Source organism: Meles meles, chromosome 7 (assembly GCF_922984935.1).
Source record: "Meles meles chromosome 7, mMelMel3.1 paternal haplotype, whole genome shotgun sequence".
NCBI classification, from domain to species: domain Eukaryota; kingdom Metazoa; phylum Chordata; class Mammalia; order Carnivora; family Mustelidae; genus Meles; species Meles meles.
Genome location: NC_060072.1, coordinates 90700754 through 90726625, shown reverse-complemented (window position 1 = coordinate 90726625; position 25872 = coordinate 90700754). Strand labels below are relative to the sequence as shown.

At 38.3% G+C, this 25872-nt stretch overlaps 1 protein-coding gene across 9 annotated transcripts in view; it reads left to right on the top strand.

The window, feature by feature from the left end:
* Positions 1-3833: 3833 nt before the first annotated feature.
* The window catches only part of ATF7 (activating transcription factor 7), an 87319-nt gene continuing 65280 nt past the window's right edge, over positions 3834-25872 (top strand). For 3 of the 9 annotated variants that reach the window (XR_006819680.1, XM_046012804.1, XM_046012798.1), the window contains exons 1-2: positions 3848-3973; positions 22980-23048. Coding sequence is in view for 7 of the 9 variants with exons in the window: in XM_046012804.1 (XP_045868760.1) it covers positions 23001-23048 (48 nt within the window). In the remaining 2 variants the exon portion in view is untranslated. Of the gene's footprint in view, positions 3974-3993; positions 4305-4512; positions 4896-5543; positions 5598-19656; positions 19726-22979; positions 23049-25872 lie in introns of those variants that run through there. The other 6 variants (XM_046012800.1, XM_046012803.1, XM_046012799.1 and 3 more) reach the window with 6 other exon arrangements.

Genomic DNA, 25872 nt, shown 5'->3' with positions numbered 1-25872 from the left:
TGCTCCGCGGGGAGCCTGCTTCCTCCTCTCTCTCTGCCTCTCTCTCTGCCTGCGTCTCTACCTACTTGTGATCTCTCTCTGTCAAATAAATAAATAAAATCTTTAAAAAAAAAAAAAACTTACCATATGGCTCAGCAATTCCATTCCTTGGTATATATCATGAGAATTGAAAACAATGTCCACATAAAAACTTGTATATGATGTTCAGAGCAAAATTATTTATAATAGCCAAAAAGTGAGAACAGCCCAAATGTCCGTCAACTGATGAATGGATAAACAAAAATTGGTATATCCATTCAATGGAATATTACCCTGCCATATAAGGAATAAAGTACTGATGCATCTAATATGAATAAATCTTGAAAACATTGTTAAATGAAAGAAGCCAGCCATTTTTTCAGATACTACAAAGGTCAGATATTATATTATTCCATATGTATTAAATATCTGGAACAGACAAATCCACAGAGACAGAAAGTAGACCAGTGGTTGCCAGGAGTTGGTGAGGGGAAAACAGGGGGTGACTACTAGTGAGTATGTGCTTTCTTTTTGAGGTGATGAAAATGTTCCAGAATTAGGTATTGGTGATAGTTGCATAACTCTTTGAATATACTAAAAATCACTGTATACTTTAAAAAAAGGTGAATTTTGTGGTATATGAATTATGTCTCAATAAAAAAAATACAACTGGAACAATAGAGGAATTTCACTAAGAGAAGGCTAGGGAAGGAACACATGTGGGAAAGAAGAGGCAGAATTTATTTTCGACATGATAAGTTTGAAATACCCATTAAATACTCAAGTGGATTTCTTTCTTTCTTTTTTTTTTTTTTCATTTTTTTTTCAAAGTGGATTTTCAAAGTAGGTAATTGGAGTCTTCAGTTCAAGGGAGAAATATGGGTTGGAGATATAAGTTTGGGGGAAATGGATTAAAACATGTAAAACATTTAAAATGGTTCCTGGAGCACAGTAAACCTATAAATGTTAGCTATTATATTTATTCTCTTATATGCACAGAGTAGTAAGCTGACAGTCCTAGCACAATTTGTAGAATCCTTTACTCTTTTTTTTTTTCTTTCAGATTTTATTATTTATTTGTTAGAGAGAGAGAGCACAAGCTGGGGGAGCAGCAGGCAGAGGGAGAAGCAAGCTCCCCGTTGAGCAAGGAGCCTGATGTGAGACTCAATCCCAAGAACCTGGGATCATGACCTGAGCCGAAGGTAGAAGCTTATCCTACTGAGCCACCCGGCCATCCCAGTTCCTGACATTTTTAAAAAGATTTTGGGGGGTGCCTGGGTGGCTCAGTGGATTAAGCCGCTGCCTTCGGCTCAAGTCATGATCTCAGGGTCCTGGGATCGAGCCCCGCATCAGGCTCTCTGCTCTGCAGGGAGACTGCTTCCTCCTCTCTCTCTGCCTGCCTCTCTGCCTACTTGTGATCTCTCTCTCTGTCAACTAAATAAATAAAATCTTTAAAAAAAAAAAAAAAAGATTTTGGTTTAGGTAATCTCTACAACCCAGCGTGGGGCTCCAACTCACAACCCTGAGATCAAGAGTTGCACACTGCACTGATTGAGCCAGCCAGGTGCCCCCAATTTTTTTTCTTTAAAGTTTATTTATTTCAAATAATTTCTACACCCAACATGGAGCTGGAACTCACAACCCTGGGTTCGAGAGGCGCATTCTCTTCTGACTGAGGCAGCCAGGAGCCGGGACTCCCTGATTTTTAACACCACCCCCATTATATACAAATATCCCATTTATTTTGAGGGTCTGTTTCTATCATTGCATTCTTTTTTTTTTTAAGATTTTATTTATTTATTTGACAGACAAAGATCACAAGTAGGCAGAGAGGCAGGTAGAGAGAGAGAAGGGGAAGCAGGCTCCCTGCTGAGCAGAGAGCCTGATACAGGGCTCAATCCCAGGACCCTGAGATCATGACCTGAGCCAAAGTCAGAGGCTTAACCCACTGAGCCACCCACGTGCCCCTCATTGCATTCTTTTAACTAGGAATTGTTTTGGGGGGAGAATAGATTGGAAACCAACACTTCTTTCAACCTTCCTCAATTGACTTCACAAGAACATAAGTGATTCTATGCTTCTGTACCTTTGTTATCTAAGAAATCATCTGGATTATTTCTACCTTTTAGAAGGTGCTATGAGAATGGATGACATCCTAGGCAGAAAGTTCATAAAGCCAAGTATTATAAAGCTGCAGAAGGAAGTTACCTGAGAGAAAAGAGATCCCGTAGGTAATACTTTGAGTCCATTAATTCTACTTATAACCATGGTAATTTTTTTTTTTTTTAAGTTGTGGCAAAACCCCACATAACATAAAATGTACCATCTTGGTTACCACAATGAGAACAAATTTTAGTAGTTTTGCACTTTTTGTTTCATCCAAAATCTTCCCAAGGCTGTTTCCTCCTCATAGTTCAACTGCTGGTTCAAACACATTCCTTTTTCAGAGAGGCCTCACCAGGAGTAGGGTTGCTTCCCAACATCCCAACTTTCTATCTCATTACCCTAAGGACTCTTCACTACTGACACACGTGTGTTTTTTGGCGTATTAACTGTCTCCCTCTCCCCACTATGATAGTTCTACCTGAGCAGGCGCCTGGTCTGTCTGCTCTTCTCCCCATGCCTGGAACAGTGCCTTGCACACAGTATGTCCTGTTGTGTATTTATTTATTAGCAGAGAGGCAGGCAGAGAAAGGGGGAAGCAGGCTCCCTGCTGAGCAGAGAGCCCCACGGAGGACTCCAGGACCCTGAGATCATTATACCATTGGAAGGCAGAGTCTTAAAACCCACTGAGCCACCCAGGTGCCCCTCGCCCCCCTTTTAAGTATTTATTGAAATACTTGCTGAGTAGTAAGTATAGTGTTCTGTGATTCCCAGTTTTATATATTTTATCTCATTTGATCATTACAACTCTTTAAGTAAAATTTACTAGCCCCATGGTAAAGAGACTCAGAGAAGTATCTCACAAAGTCACAGGGCAATTAAATAACAGCTTTGGGATTGCTACGTAAATGGCTTGCTTTTTCCAATACATTCACTCCAGTTCTAGGTAAAGGTATTTCAAACTACTTTCCAATTAAGGAAGTGATGACTCTGGAGGATAGTAGAAACAACCTGTACATTTATTTACGTATCCAGTTCCTGTAGTTGGAACCCTTACTATCCCCACCCCACCCCTTATGCACACACACACACACACACCCCAGACTTACGGCCACAGTAAAATTATTCTAAATGCAAAGAAGAAAATGCAATTACTCGACTGGAAACCTGAATCCCCTTGCGTATCGGAGTGTGTGTGTGTGTGGGGGGGGGGTCTTCTTTTTTTTCAACGGCTTCATTGAGGTATTCTCTTGTTTTGAAAGTGCGCTCCTTTAGGGGGCCGGGGAGGGAAGAAAGTGTGCTCCTTTGAAATAATCTCATTCCCTAGAATATTTACTCCCCTTTTGCGCTTCCTTACTCTTAGGAGCTTTTGGTTTGTTTATATATTTAAGTAATCTCTAGACCCAACGTGGAGCTTGAACTATTGGTCCCAAGATCAAGAATCACAGGCTGTTCCGACTGAGCCAGTCAGGTGCCTTTACTTCACTTTTTGGATCTCCACTACTACAGGCACCTGAACGGATTCCCTTTCTTCTTTTTTAACCCCTATATTGCGCAGCCAAACACGTGTAACCTGTCTGTAGCCAATTCGCTCAGCCTCTCTCCAGACCAGCCCGGCCCACCAGAAGCCCGGCCCCTTCTGTTTTCCGGAGCACCGCCTTTCGGCCCCTTTCCAACTTAGGGCCTACGGATCTCGCCCTTCCTCCCCACACCCCCCAACATCTCGCGAGAGGTGAGCGCCCCTGGCCGGACGAGAAGAAAGTATCTGCTCCGCTGAGGGGGGAAAGAAGGAGCTGGAGACAGATTGTGGGAACGAACGCGGGCGGGCGGGAGGCGACGGAGCTACCAGAGGGTGAGTTCTTTTAACATTAAGTAGTCCATGATCTGGCGGAGTCTCTCTTTCAACTCTGGCCACTCTCAGTGTCCCAGGCCCGGGTCTCCCCTCCCAGTCTATGTTGGACGGGGGCGCTGAGGCGGTGGCCGGGCCCTGTCTGAGGAAGTGGGTGGGGCATGGACTAACGCCGACCAATAAAAGAGAAGGAAGCTACGATTGGCGGCGATGAACACTAATGAGAGATCGTCTTTACCTTGCGGAGTGCCGCCCCTCTTCTCTCCCTCCTACCGCCTTCTTCCTCTGGGGGGGAAGGCGGGGCCAGAGGCCTGAAGTGTGGGGAGAACTTGGGGTAAGTAGCCCCGGGGGGCACAGGGCGTGGCAAGAAGAGGGGAGTTGAATCCTGAGGGAATGGAAGCCTAGTAGAGCCTAATGGGAGGATAATGGGATGGGGTGGAATGGGAGGAAGGGGAGGGGTACTAAATTGGTTGAAGACTCAGGCTTATCAAAGTGGGGTTAGGGGCTTGGCATTGAAGAGCCAAGGGTAATAGGCAGGAGGTAGGGAACAGTAGGTGAAAATGTGGCATTAGGTTTGGATGGAAAGATAGGTACAGGTAAATCACTGGAAATGGGAGTCATGGCATTTCGATTGAATTTTGAAAATTATGAAAAAATAAGGGCATGATTTCGGAGAGAAAGTATGAATTTTGAGAAAATTCAGCGAATGAGTTTAGGAAGACTTCACAGAGGTGGGCTTACGCGCCAAGGCATCACTTTGGGAAGAGTGTAAGGGAATTTAGACGAGTAAAGGAGGTGTTTGGAAAGGAGACAGCTGATATATACAGGTCTTTAGCCTAGATATCAGAAGCAGTCTAGGATGTTGATTTGGGACATTTGCTGTATATGGCACCTAGTCTGGCGACCAGCTTGCAAGAATAGTGAGGTAGGGGTGGAGGAGGAGAAATACAGAACACTTTCATCACTTCTGCTCTGATTTCCTTTCTCCCTTCTCTTCCTACACTCCCCTCCCTAAACTCAGGGATGGGGGCTTGTGACTTAAGCGGTACAAGTTGGAACCCCATTGGGAGTCATGTTGCTCTGAATTGCTTGTTATGTTCTCTGACTGGGGTGTTTACTACCCAGGGCACCTCCTACCCAGATTGCTGCGTTGCTACTTTGCTAACTTTAAAAGTTTGCTTTCTACTTAATAGTGTGTTAGTATCTCCGAAGGTTGTGTCATAGTAAGTGTAGGTTTGTGGGGATGTGCAAGGTTTCTGGGCAAGCTCACTTGATTCTTGTATTTAAAAACCTTGCAGTAGTGTAAGAATTCTTGTAATGACATTGGTCTTTACAGTTATTATAAGCACAGAAAAATATACTAAACTGAAGTTTGTTTTGTTAAATGTGTGTCTTATCCACTCATATTCTTGGAGCTGTTAAATGGTTGGTTGTGGTTAGTTTTAGTTAGCTTATATTAAATATTTTTAAACGTTGTAAATAAGATGGACATATATTTCAGGAAAGTGAAAAATTTTCAGTTTCTTCCTTTGTGTCTAAACTCAGAAGTTAAAGATATGTCATAATATCTTAGGGCAAGGATTGGGGAAATCAAACACAATTTGTACTTAAACATGGAGGATGTAAGGTAAGTGGAGGCTATTGCGAAATGTAACATGTCTGTAAGAAAAGAAGCTAAAGAAAAGTTTGGCAGCTATACTAAGTAGTCTTACCAGTTTGTTCTTAATTCTGTACAGCAAAGGGACAAGCCTTTGCCCTTTGTTTGATAGGTGTGTGTTATTTAATAATGAATTAAACTAATATAGCCAATTAATTAAGAACTTTTTTGCTGTTGCATAGATTTGTCTTTTATATCCTTCTCTTATCTTTCTACTTTTGAGAAGCAAAATAATGTCTGAAATGCCGGTAAAGCTGTTTCATGAAGAGAAACCAGAGTATGTTGCTTTGTATTAACCTTTGGTTTTCAGCAACCATTTGAAGCTTTTCTCCTAGGCAGAAAGTTGCCCCTACAACACATTGAGACCAATTAATTACTAACCCTTTAGCATTAATTACTGAATTGAGTTCCAGTATTTCACATTCAGAGCGGTGCTGTTGGGCATTCAGACCTTTTCACAGTTTGCCTGGCAGCAGAACAAAAAAATACCCAATGAAAGAGCAAAGTCCCTTGTTTTATTCTTCCATTCTCGAGTTTGTGGTGGCTTTAACTGGGGCACTATCAAAATGCAAGATTTTTTTTTTTTTTTTTAATTTCATCAGTGTTAACACCTAGCAGAAAGCTAGGAAGTGTCAACACTGCTCGTTTTTAAACTAGTGGATCAAGTTACACCCTGTGATAGTTCCAGGGTTGTAATTTTTAAGCATTTTTATTTACCGTGGCTTTTAAATGTTAATGGACACTGCTACTGTACCTCCTTTTTCTTTCCTCTCTCCACTTCCAGCTCCAAATGAAAATTGTTTTTTTCATCCAACTCTTAAGCTGCTGCTTTGCCTCAAGTAAAGTCCCTGGCTCTGCCTGAACACAGCTGCTCTGAAATTCTCACAAGTTATTGTTTTGTACATGTCAAGACGGAGTTTTTCCTAGGCTACAGTAGGAGGTAGTCAGTGTTAACAGCAGCCTCATCCACGTCTGAGAAGGAGGAGCCTTCTTCCAAGGAAGTTTTAGGTGGAGCAAATAGCATTGCCATGTAAATGTATAACAAAGACAGCTCTCTTCTGGAGGCTAGTTGGCAGGCTGGCATATAATTGTCCCTTATCCCTTGATAAAGGTACTAAAGTTAAGGTACAGATGTTGTTTCTTTCAGAAAAACAAATGCAGCATTCATTTAAAAAGAAAAAGCATTAATTTTTTTTTTTCTGTTGGTTTCTCTAAAAATGGCACTATGATTTGAGAGTTCATGAAAGAATTTTCCATCGGGTGCCTGGCTGGTTTAGTCAGTAGAGCATGTATGTGACTCTTGATCTCGGGTCTTGAGTTCGAGTTCCACATTGGGTGTAGAGAATACTAAAAAACAAAAACAAAAACAAAAACAAACTTAAAAAAATAAAAAGAAGAAGGTCTTCCATCTATTTAGAAACATGTCAAAGAAAACAGTTTTTAAGCATCAGTTTTTGAATGTTGCCTTCCTGAAGGAGGCTTCTTTTGGGACCAGGTATATTCATGACACATGAAAATATGTCATATTTGGAATTCCTGGCAGGTGGGTCTTTTCACTTCCTAATGCAATAAGAAAGAGGTCCCCACTTCACAGATACCCTATTCCATTATTGGAGGTCTACTTTTAGAAAATTCTTTACATTGTGCTGAAGCTCTTTAGTTCTGCCATTTGCAACTATAATAAACAAACCTAATTCCTTGTCAGCATGGTAGCCCTTCAAGTATTTGATGACAGTTATGTAGTGGGATAAATATCCCAAGTTATTTTAGCCATTCCTTAAATGACCATTTTTAATAAAGTTCAGGCCTCATTAGCTGGGTTGCCTGTATTTAGGGTTTCTTATCTAGATCTGAAATATAACACCTCAGGTATAATCTGATCAATACAAAGTACGGGGGAGAGTATGGCCTCTTTTCTGCTGTGCTCTGTACTTCTTAAAGCCTAAGAGCGCGTTAATTTGTGTAATTGATTTTTTAAATGTAATTGATGACCTTACATTTATCCTTGTGATTGCCATCTTGTTAATTTGGGTTTATTGTTTTAGCTTAATAATGTTATTTGGCCTCTTAGCTATTCCTCATATCCTCATGTTTGTATCTTTGATAGATAAATTTGATAAATGAGACATAAACATCTATGTTTTTGTTTTAGATCACTGGTAGAAATAAGGGTGGAGCAGTGCCATATAACATCAGCATGCTATCATTAGGTTGATATTAATCCATCAATCAACCTTTTGTGTAAAATTCAATTATGAATTCACCTTCTGTTTTATCATCTAACCTATATTTCCTGTCTAATATTAAGAAGTATCCTGTTGAAATCTAAATATATTGTCTCTGACCTATCCCTAAGCTCCTAGGCTAGTGACCTGGTAAAAAATGAAGTTAGACATTAGTTGCTACCTAGCTAGGTCATGCTAGTGTTTATAAATCATTACATTACTTGCCAGTTGTTTATAAGACATCTATTTAATAATTCCCCTATGTTTTAAAGTAAAATTGCTCCCCCTTTCCAATATTGCTGGTCCTGCTTCCTTTATTTTTATTTTTTTAAAGATTTTATTTATTTATTTGACAGAGAGAGATCACAAGTAGGCAGAGAGGCAGGCAGAGAGAGTGAGAGGGAAGCAGGCTCCCCGCCAAGCAGAGAGCCCGATGCGGGACTCGATCCCAGGACCCTGAGATCATGACCTGAGCCGAAGGCAGCGGCTTAAACCACTGAGCCACCCAGGCGCCCTATTTTTATTTTTTAAAATAATTCTAGAATGATTAACAGTGTTTCTGCATAGTTGCATATTTTGTCTTATCAAATGAAATTCTGTTTTGGGATCTTTTAGGAAGACATGGCATTTTAAATTAATATTAAAAAATTAAACTATTATCCACGTAGCAGTTATATCATAGCCTCCCCATAATATTGACATCTCCAATTTAGACCTAACTTTTCATTTTGTTTGGAATAAAAACCTACACTACCTCTAAGAAAAAGCACACCCCCTCACACACAATTGCCTTTTATTATTATAGTTTATTGATGTGGTGGGCTAAGTTTGTCATGCTCTGTGCTATAGGTAAAATTGTGCTAGAAATAAGCCAGAACATCAGAAGACATCTCTAGGGAATAAAGACTGTGTTGGCAGCCAACAACTTTCCTGTGTGTTAATTTTAGACCTGATAGTTGAACTTAAGTTTGAGCAATTTTAGCTGATAAATGCATTTTTAAAGCACCTTCCTCTTTTGGGGTTTTAATTTTTACTTTCACTTTTAAAAAATTGAAAATTTTGAATGGAAATGTCTCTGTGGAATGAAGTAGCATGCTGTTAGGGACAGGGTACATCTTTTGATAGCTTCTTATCCATTTGAGGTTGTTTAGTTATGAATTCTCCTGAAAAGCAGAAGATGGACTTGATGACCCCTCAAGGTCTTTTCCAATCCAAACATTCATAAATAGAAACTCAGATCAAAGAACTTACTATCGAAGAAAAGTAGACAGTAAAGAAAATGAAATTGAAGTGGTTCTACTGACCCAGTGGGAATGGCTAAACAGAAAGTAAGGAACATAAATGTCAAGAAATAACTCCTTTGATCAAGAAACAAAACAAGAATCAACGACAACAACAAAGTTTTGCATTGGGGTCATTTCATGTCTTAAAATATTTCATCATGATATTTTCTCTACAGAATTTCCCTGGTGGACACTTTGTGTTGAAATAGTTTGTCTCCCTACCCCCTTAAGCCATAGTATTTTGTTTTCTTTCCTTCCCTTGTTTATTCCTTTTGTTTAGAAAGTGTATGTGTGTGTGTGGGGGGGATGTGTCTGAATAATATACCCACTGCTTGTGTACAATGAAGAAAATTCAGTTTGGTTTTGAAAGTAAAGGTATACTGCTTGGCTACCTTAGAGAGGAAAAATTTTTATGAAAAGACAAATTTGTTACCTAGTTTTTAGAACTTTGTAGGCAGACATGTAGGAAAGATTCCCAACTAAGGCAAATGTGAGTTATTATAGTAATCTTTTTTTTTTTCTTTTTTAAACTATAGTAATCTTAATCGGAGAACAAAACTCATTACAAACAACTTCACTTTGTTAGCTTTTTCTCATCTTCTTGCAATTTTAATCCTAAATGTTCTCATACATTTGAAACCCGAGTATATAAAAAGTTTCTCTTTTCAGGATGCCTGATTGGGTCAGTCGGTGGAACCTGCGACTCTTGGTCTCAGGTTCTGAGTTCGAGCCCCATGTTGGGTGTAGAGTTTACTTAAAAAAAAGGTTTCTCTTTTCTGTTCAAGAATGCATTTTTCCTTAATAAATATCAACTTGTGAAAGCGTAACCAGAGCTAAGATTTAGCTTAAAAAGTCACTTTGTGAGCTTGTGGCTTGGGCCTCCATGGAACAGTGTTGTTCCACCATTGCCGCACCGGCTCACAAATTCCAACTTGTTTTGAGTGGAATTACCTATTAATATCTTATCTGTTATAGTGCTTCTTGCTGACATAGTGGACAAAGAAGATTTATATGCTAAATTGGTCAGATTATATTTGGGACTTATAATTTACCATGCAGTAGAAAAATTACTTTTTTTCAGATTAAAAAATAGAGCATAATCATTCTTTCTGAAAAGGAATATGCCAGACTATATTATAAAAACAGGATGATTTATTGGCTAGAACGTATGACTGCTGTAAATGATTTGTGTTGGCACCAAGTTTCTTGCCAGTAATGTTTATTTAAGCTTTATCAAACTTGAGTAACACCATGTTGGTTTTATTTAACATGGTTTTTTTGGTATTTCTGGTAGTAATATGTCTACAGTAGTACCATTTTCTTTATTTTTTTAAGTTATAGGCAAGCAGTCGTTTGCTGATATTTTACACATCTATGTTTGGGATTATTGAAAGTCAGTCAGTGAGCATTAGAATACCCCAAACAGATCACTGTGTTGCCGGTATAGGGACAGTCTTTAGAAAACAGATTTTTTTCCTTGAGAATTTTTAAGCATCTCCATGATTGTCATTGTGGGGTATTGTAGCAATTTCCTATCTAGGACTTAACTCATACTAGGGTTTAATATTAAAGTCTATCCAGTTTATTGTTGTTAGTAGTGTATTTAAATTAAGTCCATTAAAAAAAAGGAAGTGCATGAAGATTTTAAATTTATCCTTAAGGATTAGTGTTTCGGGGTTGATCACTACTGGTGTATTGTTTTAGGAATGATACTTTATCTGAAAATGAGTAGGAAAAAACCCAAAACACAGGGTTAGATTTTTGACAGCCTTCCAGTTTCCAGGAATTTTTCAACTCCTAAAATGCGTATTGAGGCCAAACATAGATACATATAGTGTTCTCTTGTTATTTCTAACGCTGCTTCCTGCTGTCACTTTAGCAAGCTTTTGCTTCTTTGTTTTTATTAACCTTTCTGAGGATAGCTTAAAATAGTTCCTTGAATCCTCTGAAAGCCTAGAGAGACTTAAAAAAAAGTTCTAGTCAAATAGTTGCCTATATGAAGCTGTTCCCATATAGGTTCTAAGGTTTGGCCATGTGTTGTCTAACTTATGATTCAGCCTAATTCTCACTCCCATCTGTTTTTAGTCATTCGATACAAAAGTATTTGATCTATTTAAACTGGCTCCTTTTTTTTTGAAACCTGTCCCTTGCATGTCAGAGCTCAAAATCCAGAAATTAATTTGAACCTTCCCTTCGATCAATCCAGGGTACTATACTGTTTTTGTATTTCTTTTTTTTAAGATTTTATTTATTTATTTGTCAGAGAGAGAGAGAGCAAGCATGCACAAGCAGGGGGAACAGCAGGCAGAGGGAGAAGCAGCCTCCCTGCTGAGCAAGGACCCCCCCCCCCCCCAATGTGGGACTCGATCCCCGGACCCTGGAATTATGACATGAGCTGAAGGCACATGCTTAACCGACTGAGCCACTCAGGTGTCCCTGTTTGTGTATTTCTTAAAGCAGTGGGTCTCAAACTGCTTTTGGTCTCAATACCTACCTACCCCTTTATACTCTTCATAACTGTTGGGGACTCTAAAGGACTTTGGTTTGTCTTGGTTATATCTGTTGATATTGGGCATTTTAGAAATTAAAGTGGAGAAATTGAAAAAATACTTCTAAATAACAACATAAATAATTACTATAGTGTCAGAAAAATTGGGGGGCAGGGCTTCAAACCTTTTAATGTCTGACTTAATAGAAAACAGCTGGATTCTCATATTTGCTTCTGTATTCAGTCTGTTACAGTATGTTTGGTTGAAGTATGAAGATAACCTGGGTTCACACACAGATACTAATAGGAAAAGGAAAGATTTATTATTTTTTTTTTAAAGATTTTATTTATTTATTTGAAAGACAGAAATTACAAGTAGGCGGAGAGGCAGGCAGGCAGAGAGAGAAGGAAGCAGGCTCCCTGCTGAGCAGAGAGCCCAACGCGGGGCTCGATCCCAGGACCCTGGGATCATGACCTGAGCCGAAGGCAGAGGCTTTAACCCACTGAGCCACCCAGGCGCCCCGGAAGGATTTATTTTTAAAGACTTACTTATTTGAGGAGGGAAGGGGCAGACTGAGAGTCTTAAAGCAGACTCACTGGTGAGTGAGGTGCTGGATGTGGGACTTGATCCCACAGCCCATGAGATATGATATAAGCAGAAACCATGAGTCTGATGCTCAACCAACTCAGCCACCCAGGAGCCCAGGAAACGGAAAGATTCTTTTCAGATAGTCTTTCTTCTTTGATACTATACCAGAATCCAAAATGGAGTAGTTTCTTAAATGGTTGACTGTTGTGTAGAATTCAAAACCACATCTCTGAATTTTTAATACTGTTACATTAAAATGAATTAGCCTATCTTGCTCTTTAAATAGATCTTTCATCCATATATGACTTGAACACCCATGAACCCTCTGAATGGGTCTTAGGAATCTATGGGGATCCCTGGAGCCCACTCTGAGAACTGCTGTCTTATAGTGCCAAATTGGAAAAATACAGCCCTTTACTATATGGAAGAACTATAAGCTCTCCAACCATTTTAGTATCCCTCAAAGGCTGAGTTACTGACCATTTGCACCGGAATTACCCAGGGTGTTTTTTTAAAGTGTAAATTCTTGGGCCCCAAAGCCAAGAAAATCCAGGAGGCATAGGAATCTATTTTTCAGGGTGCCCAAGTGAATATGTTAAGGTTGAGAGCTATGGAGCTAGCTTAATTAACCTTATTTTTAGAAGACCTAATTTCTTGGGCATCTGACTGGCTCAGTCAGAAGAGCATATTACTCTTGAGTTGTAGCTTGAGCCCCACAATGGGTATAGAGTTGACTGAAAAGAAAGGGGGGGGCGCCTGGGTGGCTTGGTTGGTTGAGTGTCTGACTCTTGGTGGTGGCTCAAGTCTTGATCTCCCCGTAGTGAGTTTGAGCCCTGTGTTGGACTCCATGCTGGGTGTGGAGTCTACTTTAAAAAAAAAAAAAGAAAGAAAAGAAAACCTAATTTCAAAAATTTGTAGTCAAATAAAAAAAATTATTATTAATTAAATTGGATAGTCACATTATAAAAGTTCTTACTAATGATTACATTTGTCATAATTGGGATCTCCTAATTACCCATGTATTTTAATTAATAATAGTTATTTATAAATACCAGGAGTTTGCAAACTAAGGCCAGATAATATATAAGGCTTTGCAGGCATGAGGTCTGTTTGTAAGGATTCAACTCTACCATTGTAGCACCTAAGAAGCCATAGACAACATGCAAAGGATAAGCATGGCTGTATTCCCATAAAACTTTTTTATGGACTCTAAAATTTGAACGCCATGTAATTTTTATGTGTCATGAAATACTCTTTTTTTGTTTTTTTTCCAACCATTTAAAAATGTGAAAACCAAAAAAATAAAAAATAAAAAAAATAAAAAAATAAAAATAAAAATGTGAAAACCATTCTTAGCTTGTGGTCCATACAAAAAGAGGTGGCAGGCTGGATCTGGCCCACTGACTGAAGTTTGCCAATCCTTGACATATACTGTAACTGGATTATGAATTTAAAAATTATTATAATAAAATATACTTAATGTTGGGCAAAGTTGGGCAACCCTCTTGGGTCCCCTCCCTCTTGGAGAGCTTTTTCTATCGCTCAGTAAACTTTACTTTGCTGTCCATCACAAAAAAAAAATTACACTCTTAATGTTAAAACTATGAACATTATTTAATTTTTCTAGAAAAAAAATGCTTCAAGAATTTGTAGTCCCTCCTGATTCATATTTCTGGACATTCGTTTGTATAATAAACATATAAGAAACATCTATTATGTGTAAATTTTTGGAAGTAACACAATTCAGTTGGAAGTAGTTATACAATAGGCAGGTTATCATACAACTTTTTTTTTTTTTTTTTAAGATTTTATTTATTTATTTGGCAGGCAGAGATCACAAGTAGGCAGAAGGCAGGCAGAGAGAGAGGAGAAAGCAGGCTCCCCAATGAGCAGAGAGCCCGATGCGGGACTCGATCCCAGGACCCTGGGATCATGACCTGAGCCGAAGGCAGAGGCTTTAACCCACTGAGCCACCCAGGTGCCCCTGTATCGTACAACTTTTAGGAGGTTTTGTTTTGTTTTGTTTTTAAAGATTTTATTTGTCAGAGAGAGAAAACACATGGCAGAGAAAGCAGGCAGAGGGAGAGGAAGGTTCCCCACTGAGCAAGGATCTCATAGTGGGACTCATCCCAGGAGCCTACAATCATGACCTGAGCTGAAGGCAGAGTCTTAAAGGACTGAGCCACCCAGGTGTCCTTAACTTTCAGGAGTTCTAAAAAGATGTGCTGTCCGTTTTTATATCTTCTTCGAAGTGTGTGAGAATAGGTAACTCTGAGTCAAGTGAGCCTTAACCTCTTGACTCATCTTTTGTCTTATTTTTTTTTTCTAACTCTCTACCTCAGTTTTCCAGTCTGTAAGCAAAGTGCTTTACAAAAACTCTGATATAAAACAGTAAGGCAAGTTAGTTTAAGATTATAGTGATATATGTGCTTTCTGTATAATCCCTTTGGGGCAGTTGGTTTACCTACTAGTGAAATAATATATGCTAAACTGTTTTTATGCTAAGTAATACAGTGGAAAACAAACCCAAAATTTATGAACAGAAATTTCAATTCCTAAATAATCTACTACCTAGTAAAACTTGAGTCGTCTTTGTTTTCTGAGGTTCACATAATATGCCTTATAGTCTCACAGTTCATATGTTTACTGACATCTTTTCCTTAAATCAATTTTCTAGAGGTAATGCAAATCACAGCAACACTGAGTATCCTATGGAGAATAAAATGTTGAGACTGCTGTGGTAGAGATCTTTGGTGTTTGTACTCTTTGCTTAGTAGCAGCTTAATTATCTTAGAGTCTGAAACTTGGTATCCAAAGTTATGTTCTTGGAAGAGAACTGTTTGTATATAATTTCTTTCTTTTTAATATCATAAGGGAAGGGAGCCCATAGAGCTCTGTTTGGGTGCCTGTCTACATTTTTTAGCTTGTTTATAACTGAACTGAAAGACATTTATTACCTGCTAAGCTTGGTTTCAGCTCTCTTTATTCTCTCTGTGATGAATGGCTGGGGCAATTTCTAAGTGTTTGATATAAGTAAGACTCGTTAGGGAGCATTCATGGGATTCTGAAAATGGGTTCTTGAAGTAACAAAGGAGGAACTATCTTGAACTGCTTGATTACCCTGTGTATCGATATGTTTCCATCATGTCTATTTCCATATGAAGCTGCTAGTTTATAATTTTAGAAAGATTTTTTTGTAGTCCAAAAAATGAATTGAATTTGTCAGTTGGTTCTGTTGCATTGTAGTAGAGAATGAACAGCCTTGCATGATTTTTAAATATACTGTCTAGTGCTTTATAAGAGTGTACCAGGCGTGGACCTTTTTTTAACTTGTAGATTTTTTTTATTAGATTACCCTATATTATTTTTATTTTTTTAAAAGCAATCTGTGATCAGTGTAGACTTCAGAAAATGCTGAAAGTACGAAGAAGAAAACAGAATTACCTGGAATACCATTATCCAGAGATAACCATTATTAACATTGGATGCTAATTCTCTTATCTTTTTATATGCTTATTCTTTTGTTTGCCTTTTTTTTTTTCTCCCCCCAGTAGGCTCCATGCCCAATGTGGGGCTTGAACTCATGGCCCTGAGATCAAGAGTCGTGAAGTTGCATGTTCTACTGACTGAGCCAGCCAGTCACCCCTATTTTGTTTGCTTTTTTATAGATTTGGAATTATGGTGCATATGCAATTTTATATCCTGCTTTTTTCCCTATAAAATATATAGCATTTTCTTATGTCGTTAAATAGCTTTCAGAAAATGTTACTCCTTTTTTTTTTTTTTAAGAGTTTATTTATTTGACAGAGATCACAAGTTGGTGGGGAGAGAAGCAGACTCCTGACTCCCCGCTAAGCAGAGAGACTGATGTGTGGCTTGATCCCAGGACCCTGGGATCATGACCTGAGCCAAAGGCAGAGGCTTTAACCCACTGAACCACCCAGGTGCCCCAGAAATGTTATTCTTAACTTAAATATAGTCTCTTGTCAAGCAGTATCTTACATTGATCCATTTTTCTTAAACATTTAATTCCTGTTCTTTTTTTCTTATTGTTATAAATGTGACTATGATAAACCTTTTAATATATAAGTGGTCCATGTTTTGGGCTTTAACCCCAGAATAAAGTCCTGAAAAAAGAATGATATGTTCAAGGGATATAAAACATTTTAAGACAATATAAATATTGCCAGATTGCTTTCCTGAAAGATTGTTCAAATATGTACTTCCAAAAGTCTTATATGAAGGTATAAGAATTTCTTTTTTTAAAAGATTTTATTTATTTATTTGACAGAGAAAGGGATAGTGAGAGAGGGAATACAAGCAGGGATGGAGTGGGAGAGGGAGAAGCAGGCTTCCCTCTGTGCAGGGAACCTGATGCGGGGCTCAGTCCCAGGACTCTGGGATTGTGACCAGAGCCCAAGGCAGACATTTAACGACTGAGTCACCCAGACAACTGAAGGTGTAAGAATTTCTGTGGCTTTCTTTTTTTTTTTTTTTTTTTTTAAGAACATTTTATTTTATTTCATTTATTTTTTTAAGTAGGCTCCACACCCAATGTGGGACTTGAACTCAGAACCCCCAAGAACTTGCAACTCCTTAAACCCACAACCACAGTGGCATGTCTACCTAGGAAGCCAGCTAGGCCCCCCTCTGCTGCATTCTTTTATACATGAAAATATATCTTAACAGCTCTGGCCTAGGTTTTGTTTTCAAGGGCCAATGAAAGGTTAACTTGACAAATAATCTTCCTTTTCCCCATTTTTTAACACTAACCGAAAGCTGTGGAGTCACCTCTATGCTATTTGGATGATAAGGAAAGCACGGAGTTGGTGGAGTATAGTCTCATCAAGTGCCTTAGGCACAAAGTAGTTGTATATACTTAAAATACGACTTAAGAAGAATATGTATTGGGGTGCCTGGGTGGCTCAGTGGGTTAAAGCCTCTGCCTTCGGCTCAGGTCACGATCTCAGGGTCCTGGGATCAAGCCCCGCATGGGGCTCTCTGCTCGGCAGGGAGCCTGCTTCCTCCTCTCTCTCTGCCTGCCTCTCTGACTACTTGTGATCTCTCTCTCTCTCTGTCAAATAAATAAATAAAACATTTAAAAAAAAAAAAAAGAATATGTATTTAAAACATGTCAAATATGTTTAGCTTTAAATACATAAATACCTGTATAGCGGTTGTTTGTGGACCCAGCTGGCAGCTTATGAAAAAAAACCAGGAAGATAAGAGTAGAATTTCAGCAGAGTATACTTAAATATTGGCTTCATATTAAATCAATAAGTATTTACCAAAAATAAACTGTGTTATGAAAGGAAAGGCTTCCAGAAGTTTTAACCTAGATCTCTGTATTCTATCCCATTCCCATTTTGGTCACAGATAATACAGCCATTTTCTTTTTATTCATGAAACTAAAATAGCCTGCTCATGGCCACTAACATATCACTGTTTCATTTCTTTCATAGCAGTTATCTGCTATTAATCTGAAATTATTTTGTTTACGTGCTTCGTGTTTGTCTCTTCCTTTTAGAGTATAAGCACCGTAAGAGTAGAAACCTTGTCTGTCTCATTCACTGTTGAATTCTGGGGTCTAGAGTGTGGGTAGGCACTGAATTGATGAATTTTAGGTTTTATTGCTTTTTGTTTTTTGTTTTTTTTTTAAAGTAGGCCCCATGCCCAGTGTGGAACTCAACTTGGGGCTTGAGCTCACCACCCTGAGATTGAGATCAAGACCTGAGCTGAGACCAAGAGTTAGATGCTTAACCGATTGAGTCACCCAGGCACCTCAGTGAATTGATGGATTTTAAAACTGACCATATTTACTTTTTGATCTAGAAAGTAAATTGTGATTATTAGTTTCAGACTTTATCCTTGCCAAATCTTTTACCAAGACTTTATATACATTCTTTTTGTGCTCTTGCCTGTACTCTGGAGTGGTCTAGCAAAGGAATTTGATAAATGACCACAAAGAATAAGAAATAGCAACAGATCTAGTATGTATGTTGATCAGTCTCTGACTAATTGAACTTGTGAATTAAGTCATCATTCCTACCACTTACCTGGCATCTCTCATACCAAATGACAAAAATTCATTGTCTGCTGAAACTTTAGGCAGGTTTCTGAACTTTCTTTTAGGCCCTTCAGTGTACTTTCTTTCTTTTTCTTTTTTCTTTTTTTTTAAAAAGATTTTATTTATTTATTTGACAGAGAAAGATCACAAGTAGACAGAGAGGCAGGCAGAGAGAGAGAGAGGGAAGCAGGCTCACTGCTGAGCAGAGAGCCCGATGCGGGACTTGATCCCAGGACCCTGAGATCATGACCTGAGCCGAAGGCAGCGGCTTAACCCACTGAGCCACCCAGGCGCCCCTATCAGTGTACTTTCTTGTAAGATCGAGTTTTAGCAAGAATCCCTCACCATCAGTATCGGATCACCCTCATATCTGATCACGTTCTTCATCTTTCACCGTCCCTTAGGTTATGTATCATCATCCTAGCCTGTTTTTAGCAAGACTCTTGTTAGGTTGGTTTAGTCAGAATCCCCCCTTCTCCTGATGTTTCCTCTTAGTACTTTTCCATCCATTAACCCCCACCATGGTCCTTGGCTATAAATTTCCACTTGCACATGATGTATTCAGAATTGAGCCCAGTTCTATACAGAGGTCTCCTTTCTCTTATTGCAATAGTTCTGACTAAAAAACTCTTTTTTACTGCTTTAACTACTCTCCAGCTCTAGTTTTTCTTGACACAGATGAGTGAAAGATTCTTTTTTTGGCAAAGGATTATTGTCTTTTTATTTTTATGTCCACTTTGCTTGGCACTTAGTTCCCTAGTAATGTTTTTTGAATGAATGAATGATAGCTAGTCTAAACCCCTTCTAGATTTTCATGAATCTTTGATATTAATGGTGCATATGCCCTTCTCAATTTTTGTACTTAGCAGTATCTGCTTTTTGTTATTAGGAACCTAAGAAGAGGCTCTTGGGTGTGTTTGTATGTGGCTTTTATACCTTAACTAAAGTTGGGCCATTTTATGAACAGCAGTTAGTTACTAAAGAAATAATTGCATTGTAACTGGGTCCAGAGAACTGACTTTGTCATCCTCAGTGACGGACTCCGTTCTCTTTCTATTAAAAAAGAAGGAAAAATGATAGATATGCATATATATATATAAATATATAAAATTACATACATAGAAAATCAGTTTTCTTATTTGTACATTGACCATTTTAGGATATACTTCTGGCTTTGACAAAACTATTTAACATACATTTTATGAAATTATCCTAGTTATCAAAAACCAGTCTCTAAACCTTGGATTTTCTTCACTTCTCTCCCAGCATTCAAGTAACTTTCTCTCTTTTGAGTAAATAGTAATTTTTATCATTTATGCATTTTAGTGATTGAGCCTTTTCCTCTGCAGATTTGGCCTCTGGAACAGCCTTTTTCTTCATCTTTGTTTTCCTGTTCTAAGATCTCCTCTGGAAGCATCTCACTTCCTCCTGGAAATGTCTCTTAATGTGTGTATCCTTTGCTGTCATTTATTGGTTAGTTGTACAAAATGTTGAGTTTCATCCTGAGGAATAGATCGGGGAGCAGACACACATTTGAGTGTCATACCCAGACATGTGATCAACTTGTCAAATAGTATAGTTCCAAATGGGCCGTGAGTTAAATTCTAGTGAATGGCAGCATCTTTATTCAGGATTTCACCTTTGTCTCAGCCTGTTTATATGACAGAAATGAGCTGCTTTTTGTTCTTGAGAAGGCATCAATTTGACCTCTCTCATAACTAGAGATTTGTTTTATCTATCAGTTAGAAATAAGCAATGGCATTCCTTGTATGTAGCAATTGATACAGCTAACGGAATTTGAAAAGATATAAGCTGGATTTTTTTTTAAGTAGGAGAACAGATGATTATTATTTTTGTAATATATTTAATTCTTAAAAAAGACAAATCACTTTAAAGTGAAAAAGCAATAATGATGGAAATGAAAAGCAGCAAGATACTGAGGAATGATTTCAGAATAATTCTGGGTATTTAAGAAAGAGGGCCTTCTTCCTTCCTTTGTCATCCTCCTTTCAGTGAAAATGGCAAAACAAAAAGCCAGTAAAGTGGGAAGGAAGCAGGAAATCCTAGTTAGTGATTGTCAGATTTGAGCCCTGAAAATGGTTGCTTTGTTGCATTTAATACTTTTCCCTCAGCTTGGTTTTGCCTTTTGTTTTCTTTTAGAAAATTGTGATTTTTCACTTCTGTTTCCTAGTAAGGATGCAGTTAAATGAATTTGGAAGCCATATATTGTGATATGATTGTACAAAACCAAGTTAAATTTTGAATTTTGTGGTTGGAGGGAAACCATTCTGGAGTTTATCCGGTCAATTCCTATGCCAGTGCTGCCCTACTCTCAGCCAGCAAGCACCCCTTTTCTCCTCTAACTAGGTAGAGAACAGAAGATTTAGCCAAATAACAGAAACAAGGTAAAAGGAAGGAATCTCACCTGCTTCTTATGTTATATCCGCCCTAGCCCTTGTAGTTTACTTCCTGGTTGAAAATACGCTACAGGATCTTGTTGAAATAAAATTTTCATTTTATGATTATATTAGGAAAGCAGGGTTTGGGACTAGGAAGTGAAATTATCTCCAGCACAGCAGTTAGGAATTTTTCCAGAGATGCATTGCTTTCCAGAAATGTTCTGAATTTTCAGTCGTAATGGCCATGGTCTTTGCATTTATTTACTTTTATTTACTTGATATTTATTTTTTGCACTATGTCATAGTTCCAGAAAGTGCTAAAAAATCATTATGTATTTAAAACAAACAAACCAGAAACCCGCCTTGTCCTGGGGCTGTGTGAAGAAGAATAAAGCTCTCATTTTCCCAGTACCCAATCATCAGCTTCAGCTGGCTTCTCCTAGGAAAAGAATTTATTGAAGCAATTTATCCTGGCTAAATGTGATATAAATCTGTGTGCACCTATGTACATACAGGCTCTCTTCCATTACAGCAATGCTGCAGCGTCAGTTTCCTTCATAGTTAGACCCTGTTCCTAGCACACTGAAAGAGGAATAAACCCTTTCTGTTTTATGGGGCACCCCACAATTTTAAACACTGATTAGTTGTGAAATTACTGATCAGACTACCAGAAATACTGGTTTCACCCCAGAGTGAGTCTTAAGAGAGTAGGAGATGGGGCGCCTGGGTTAAAGCCTCTGCCTTCGGCTCAGGTCACCATCCCAGGGTCCTGGGATCAAGCCCCGCATCAGGCTCTCTGCTCAGCAGGGAGCCTGCTTCCTCCTCTCTCTCTGCCTGCTTCTCTGTGATCTCCGTCTGTCAAATAAATAAAATCTTTAAAAAAAAAAAAAAAAGAGGAGAGATGTTACCTAGCTGTCCTCTGAGTTTTAAGCAGGGTTTTCTGATTATCAAATTCAGTCTAGCACTTTAACATATTATTTTAATGCAGACCTGAGGGTAACCTGATATTTTGGCTTATCTCCAAAATAAAAATTTGAATTTGGTTACAGTTCTGAAGCTGTTTCTAGGCATATTCAAATTATAGTTCTTCCTCTTTCATTTTCCCTTGTTAATGCTCTTTCCTACACCTTCCTTTCTTATAGAAAGATGTTCGAAAATTTACTTTAGGAGTTTATTCTGTGAAGACTATTTTTGTGCCCTCCCCCTTTCAAAACCCTGTTTATCTTTTAGGAATATTTTTACTATGATTTACATTTCTCATCCTTATCCATCTCCACCTCTATTTTTATTCCTAAGTGGGAAATGAGAAATTTCCCCAACACATTCATATTGAAATTATTGTTCTTTGACAAAGAATTTCGATCAACATTTCAAGAGTTTAGCTTCAATAATTAAAAAACAACAACAGTATCAGCCCTGTTAAATTCTTCAGAGAAATAGAGAGGATGGATGGTGATGCCTTTTAGTGCCATTTCTTTTATCCCCTGCAGCAGCACACATCTGTTGGCTGCAACAGAGCAGCCCAAGAACTCTGGCCGAGAGCGGCACAAACAGCCGGAACATATTCACCCAGTAAACCCCCAAAGAGTCGACATTTGTTTTATTGCTGCTTTTAAAAACCTAGCCATAAATAGAATTAGAGGGGGAAGGGCACCGATATTTCTCCATTTGCCACAGACGATTGGTGGGGGGAGAAGGAGGCTCCCAGTGGGGAGAGAAGGTTTTTATTTTTATTTTTTTATTAATGAAAATCATTTCCCGTGTAGCCCAATAGGATGGGTGCTTTGTTTTCTTTGGCAATAATCTGGGATAAACGGCCCTTGCCAACAGTCTCGTAGTTTATACACCAGGGAGCCAGATTATAGCCCTGTAAAATGGAGCACCCCTCCTATAATCCCTTAATTAATTAAATGACAAATTTTGGTCTTCTCTAGTTCAGAAATATGGCTTCCGCATCGAATGTTCAGTGGATTTATTGACATAGGGAACTGCACTGATTATAATTCAGCAGACTAGAGGAGTGTGTTTTATACTGTAGCAGAAAGAGGGGAAATCTACCAAAGGTTTGAAATTCCTTGACTATTTAGGTCTCAGTTTTTCTAATTAAAAGTTTCAGTTGAGGCGCAATAGATCATATGCCACCTGTCTAATGGGTCTCCCCAAAGTAGCCTGTGTTTTTAGCTTTGATAGACAGCATTCTTGGAACACCTGTTTCTAGGCTTGATATTTTTGAAGCACTTTTTTTTTTTTTTAACTCCAGCGTATTTAACATAACTTTTCCCCCTGCCTCCCCCTCCTCAGCTCCGCTCTGCTATATGAAATATGGGAGACGACAGACCGTTTGTGTGCAATGCCCCAGGCTGTGGACAGGTACGTTTACAATATACTTTATTGTGAATGTCTCGTTGTGAATCAAAGTGGCTGTTTTATCACTAAGGCAAAGAGTTTAAAGCCGGTATTTTACGTGATCACTGGAGGTAATCAGATCAGCGGATTTGCAGTGTGTAAATCCATGTTATGAGGAAGTGTAGGCACTCTACCGTAATGAAATCTGCCTTGCTCTCTTTCATATTGTTATTCTACTGGTGTTTGTTTCCCAACCCACAGTGTTGAGGAATACGTGTTGCTCTCTCCTGCTTTCTAAAGCTATCCATCTAAATATAAAACAAGTTTAGAAATATCTTTTCCTCAACCTTTGGGGATATAAAAGTGTGCTTAACATATTTAGAGTAGGCAGCTGAGAACGTTATCCGTTCATCGTGAGCCTCAGTTTGCTGGAGTATGTTGGATTTTTTAAATAAGACAGAAAAGTTTCTTTGGACTGTTGATCCAGAAAGTCACTGTTGGTAGCTAAGGCAGATCTCTCTTTGTAGGAAATACAAATCCAACATAGAACCTGAGATCTCACAGCAATATATAAACTACAAGATTTCTCAGCCATCTTCCCTACCTGACACCACAGGATGCTTTGTTCTATGCGTCAGTGCCATGTTATTGTCTGCATATCTGTACATTATGTGTCAGATACTTTCATCATATGCTTTTTTAATAAAGTAATTTTGTTGAAACTGCTTCTTTACCCCCACCCCCATTTTGTACCTTCTTAACTCTTCTTCCTAGACCCTCCCCTACTGCCATGTTTCACAAAGGATGAAGAAAAGCATACAAAGGAAGTTTTTTCGGCCTTCATGGATTAATTTTATAGAACTGAAAGGTTGAATTTCTGTTCAGTTAGGAATATGCCATGTGACTGCCCAGTGACACTTACTGGTGGTATGTGAGATTGCAGACTAGTTCTATTAAACACTGTAAATACTTCAGCAGAAAGAAGAGTTAAGTTCCAAAGATTCCTAAGAATTGGAATTTGAGAGGTAAATGGGATGAGAGTAGTGACAAGGAATAAGCAGAGGATTCTAAATTCCAATAATGCTGAAAATTTCAGAAAAGGCTAAAAAAGCCATTGCATTCTGAAGTATTCAGTGTCATAGGGTGTATTTCCTTTTTTGTCAGTTTTCAGCTTTATTGTTGACTGTTCTCCCCCATCTTTTACAATAGAAGCCACTTGGGAAATTAGGGTAGATTTGTTTCACTTTTCAGTCAGCTGTATTAGAATACATATCTGAACCTGATCCCTCCAAATTTTTGTGTGTGGATTTGTTGATAATACTATTTACTGTGATTCCCATAATTGATACCTGGGACTCTTTTCACTTATCTCTCTTTAAAAATCTGCAATTTTGGTGAAAAGATTTATTTTTCTCATACTTACATTTATTTTTCTTTTTTTTTTTTTTTAAGTTCTCAGTGCCCCGCTTATGTTTTATGCTTAAAACCACCTAGACAAGGGCTTAAAGAAATTAAGATGGATTATAAAATAAAAGGAAAACACCAGAAAAAGCATCTCGTAAGCTCCCTGAGAAGAAAGGTATAAATAAATGAGTTTCTTTAGGCTGTCTCATCAGAAAAGAGTAGTTTTCATTGAAATTTCTTTTTGTTTTGCTTGGGCTAGAGGTGGTAAAAATAGTAGGGACTTTTTACTTTGGTTCCTTTTGTATTGTTGGATACTGTTTGTCATAAGCCTTTTCCTTCCCCTACTTCTTCCTCCCATTTCTGAATTGTTTGCTGGTATTTTGGTTGTTTGGATTCTTTATAACCTCTAGTGTTGGTCCTGAAGCCTTCCCAACCCCAACCCCCCCCCCCCCCCCCCCCCCGTGGATATGGAACTCAGGGATTGCTACCTTCTTTTGGATTCTAGTTAATTGTTTTATAGAAAAGAAGAGAAGGTAGCATTGTTCATCCCTTTACCTCCTTTGCATGTCAGAATTTTATGATCAGGTAAAATTGTAGTTCTCTAGTTATGTTCAGTCTCCTTCCAAGTTTTCCCCAATATCTAGTGACAATTAACTCTAAAGTAGGATCTCTTCAGGATTTACTGTGGTATAAACAATTGTGGTTGCTTTCTATTATATGAAATAGTGGAAATCTGGCAGAGAAGATAAATTTGGGAAAGCCAACTACCCTCGGCCTGTCATCCAGCTTTCTTACATCTCTTGAAAATGGTTTCATCCTGGAGCCACTTGAGGCCTTTAAGCTATTTATAATCCACTGTCATTGATTCAAAATTTTTATTCCAGAAATGGTAGAATAATTTTTAAAAAGCTATGTAAATCCCAGTAGTGGTAATAAGGACCATGATAATTTTTACAAGACATGGTTTAGAACTTACTGCCATTGAAACCTCAAAAATAGTGGTTTCTACCACTTAGAGGAAGAAGGAATGAAAGCAAATCATAATTCAAGAGACTGATCCTTAAAAAACCAACCAACAAACAAAAATGATAGGAATCTTGCATTATTTCAGTGTATGTTCTCTGCCCAGACTTTACCTTATGTACCCCTAAACTCAGAAATCATCTACGCCTTAATATTAAGGAAGGTGAAAGGAAAATTCACCTAAAATAGACTAGTGGATTATGCTCTCCACCATATAATCAAAACCACCGGGCTTTCAATGGATACGTAAACATGTTTTGGTTGCTAGGTCTTTAATGGCTGTTATTTTTGGATTCTGTTCATGATCCACTTCCCAACAGTAAGTCTGATGTGACACAGCTGAATTCTAAATATGCTGCCTGCACTTTTTTAAAAGAAAGATGGCTGCTGAAGGTTGTATTCTCTGCATTCTTATCTGAAA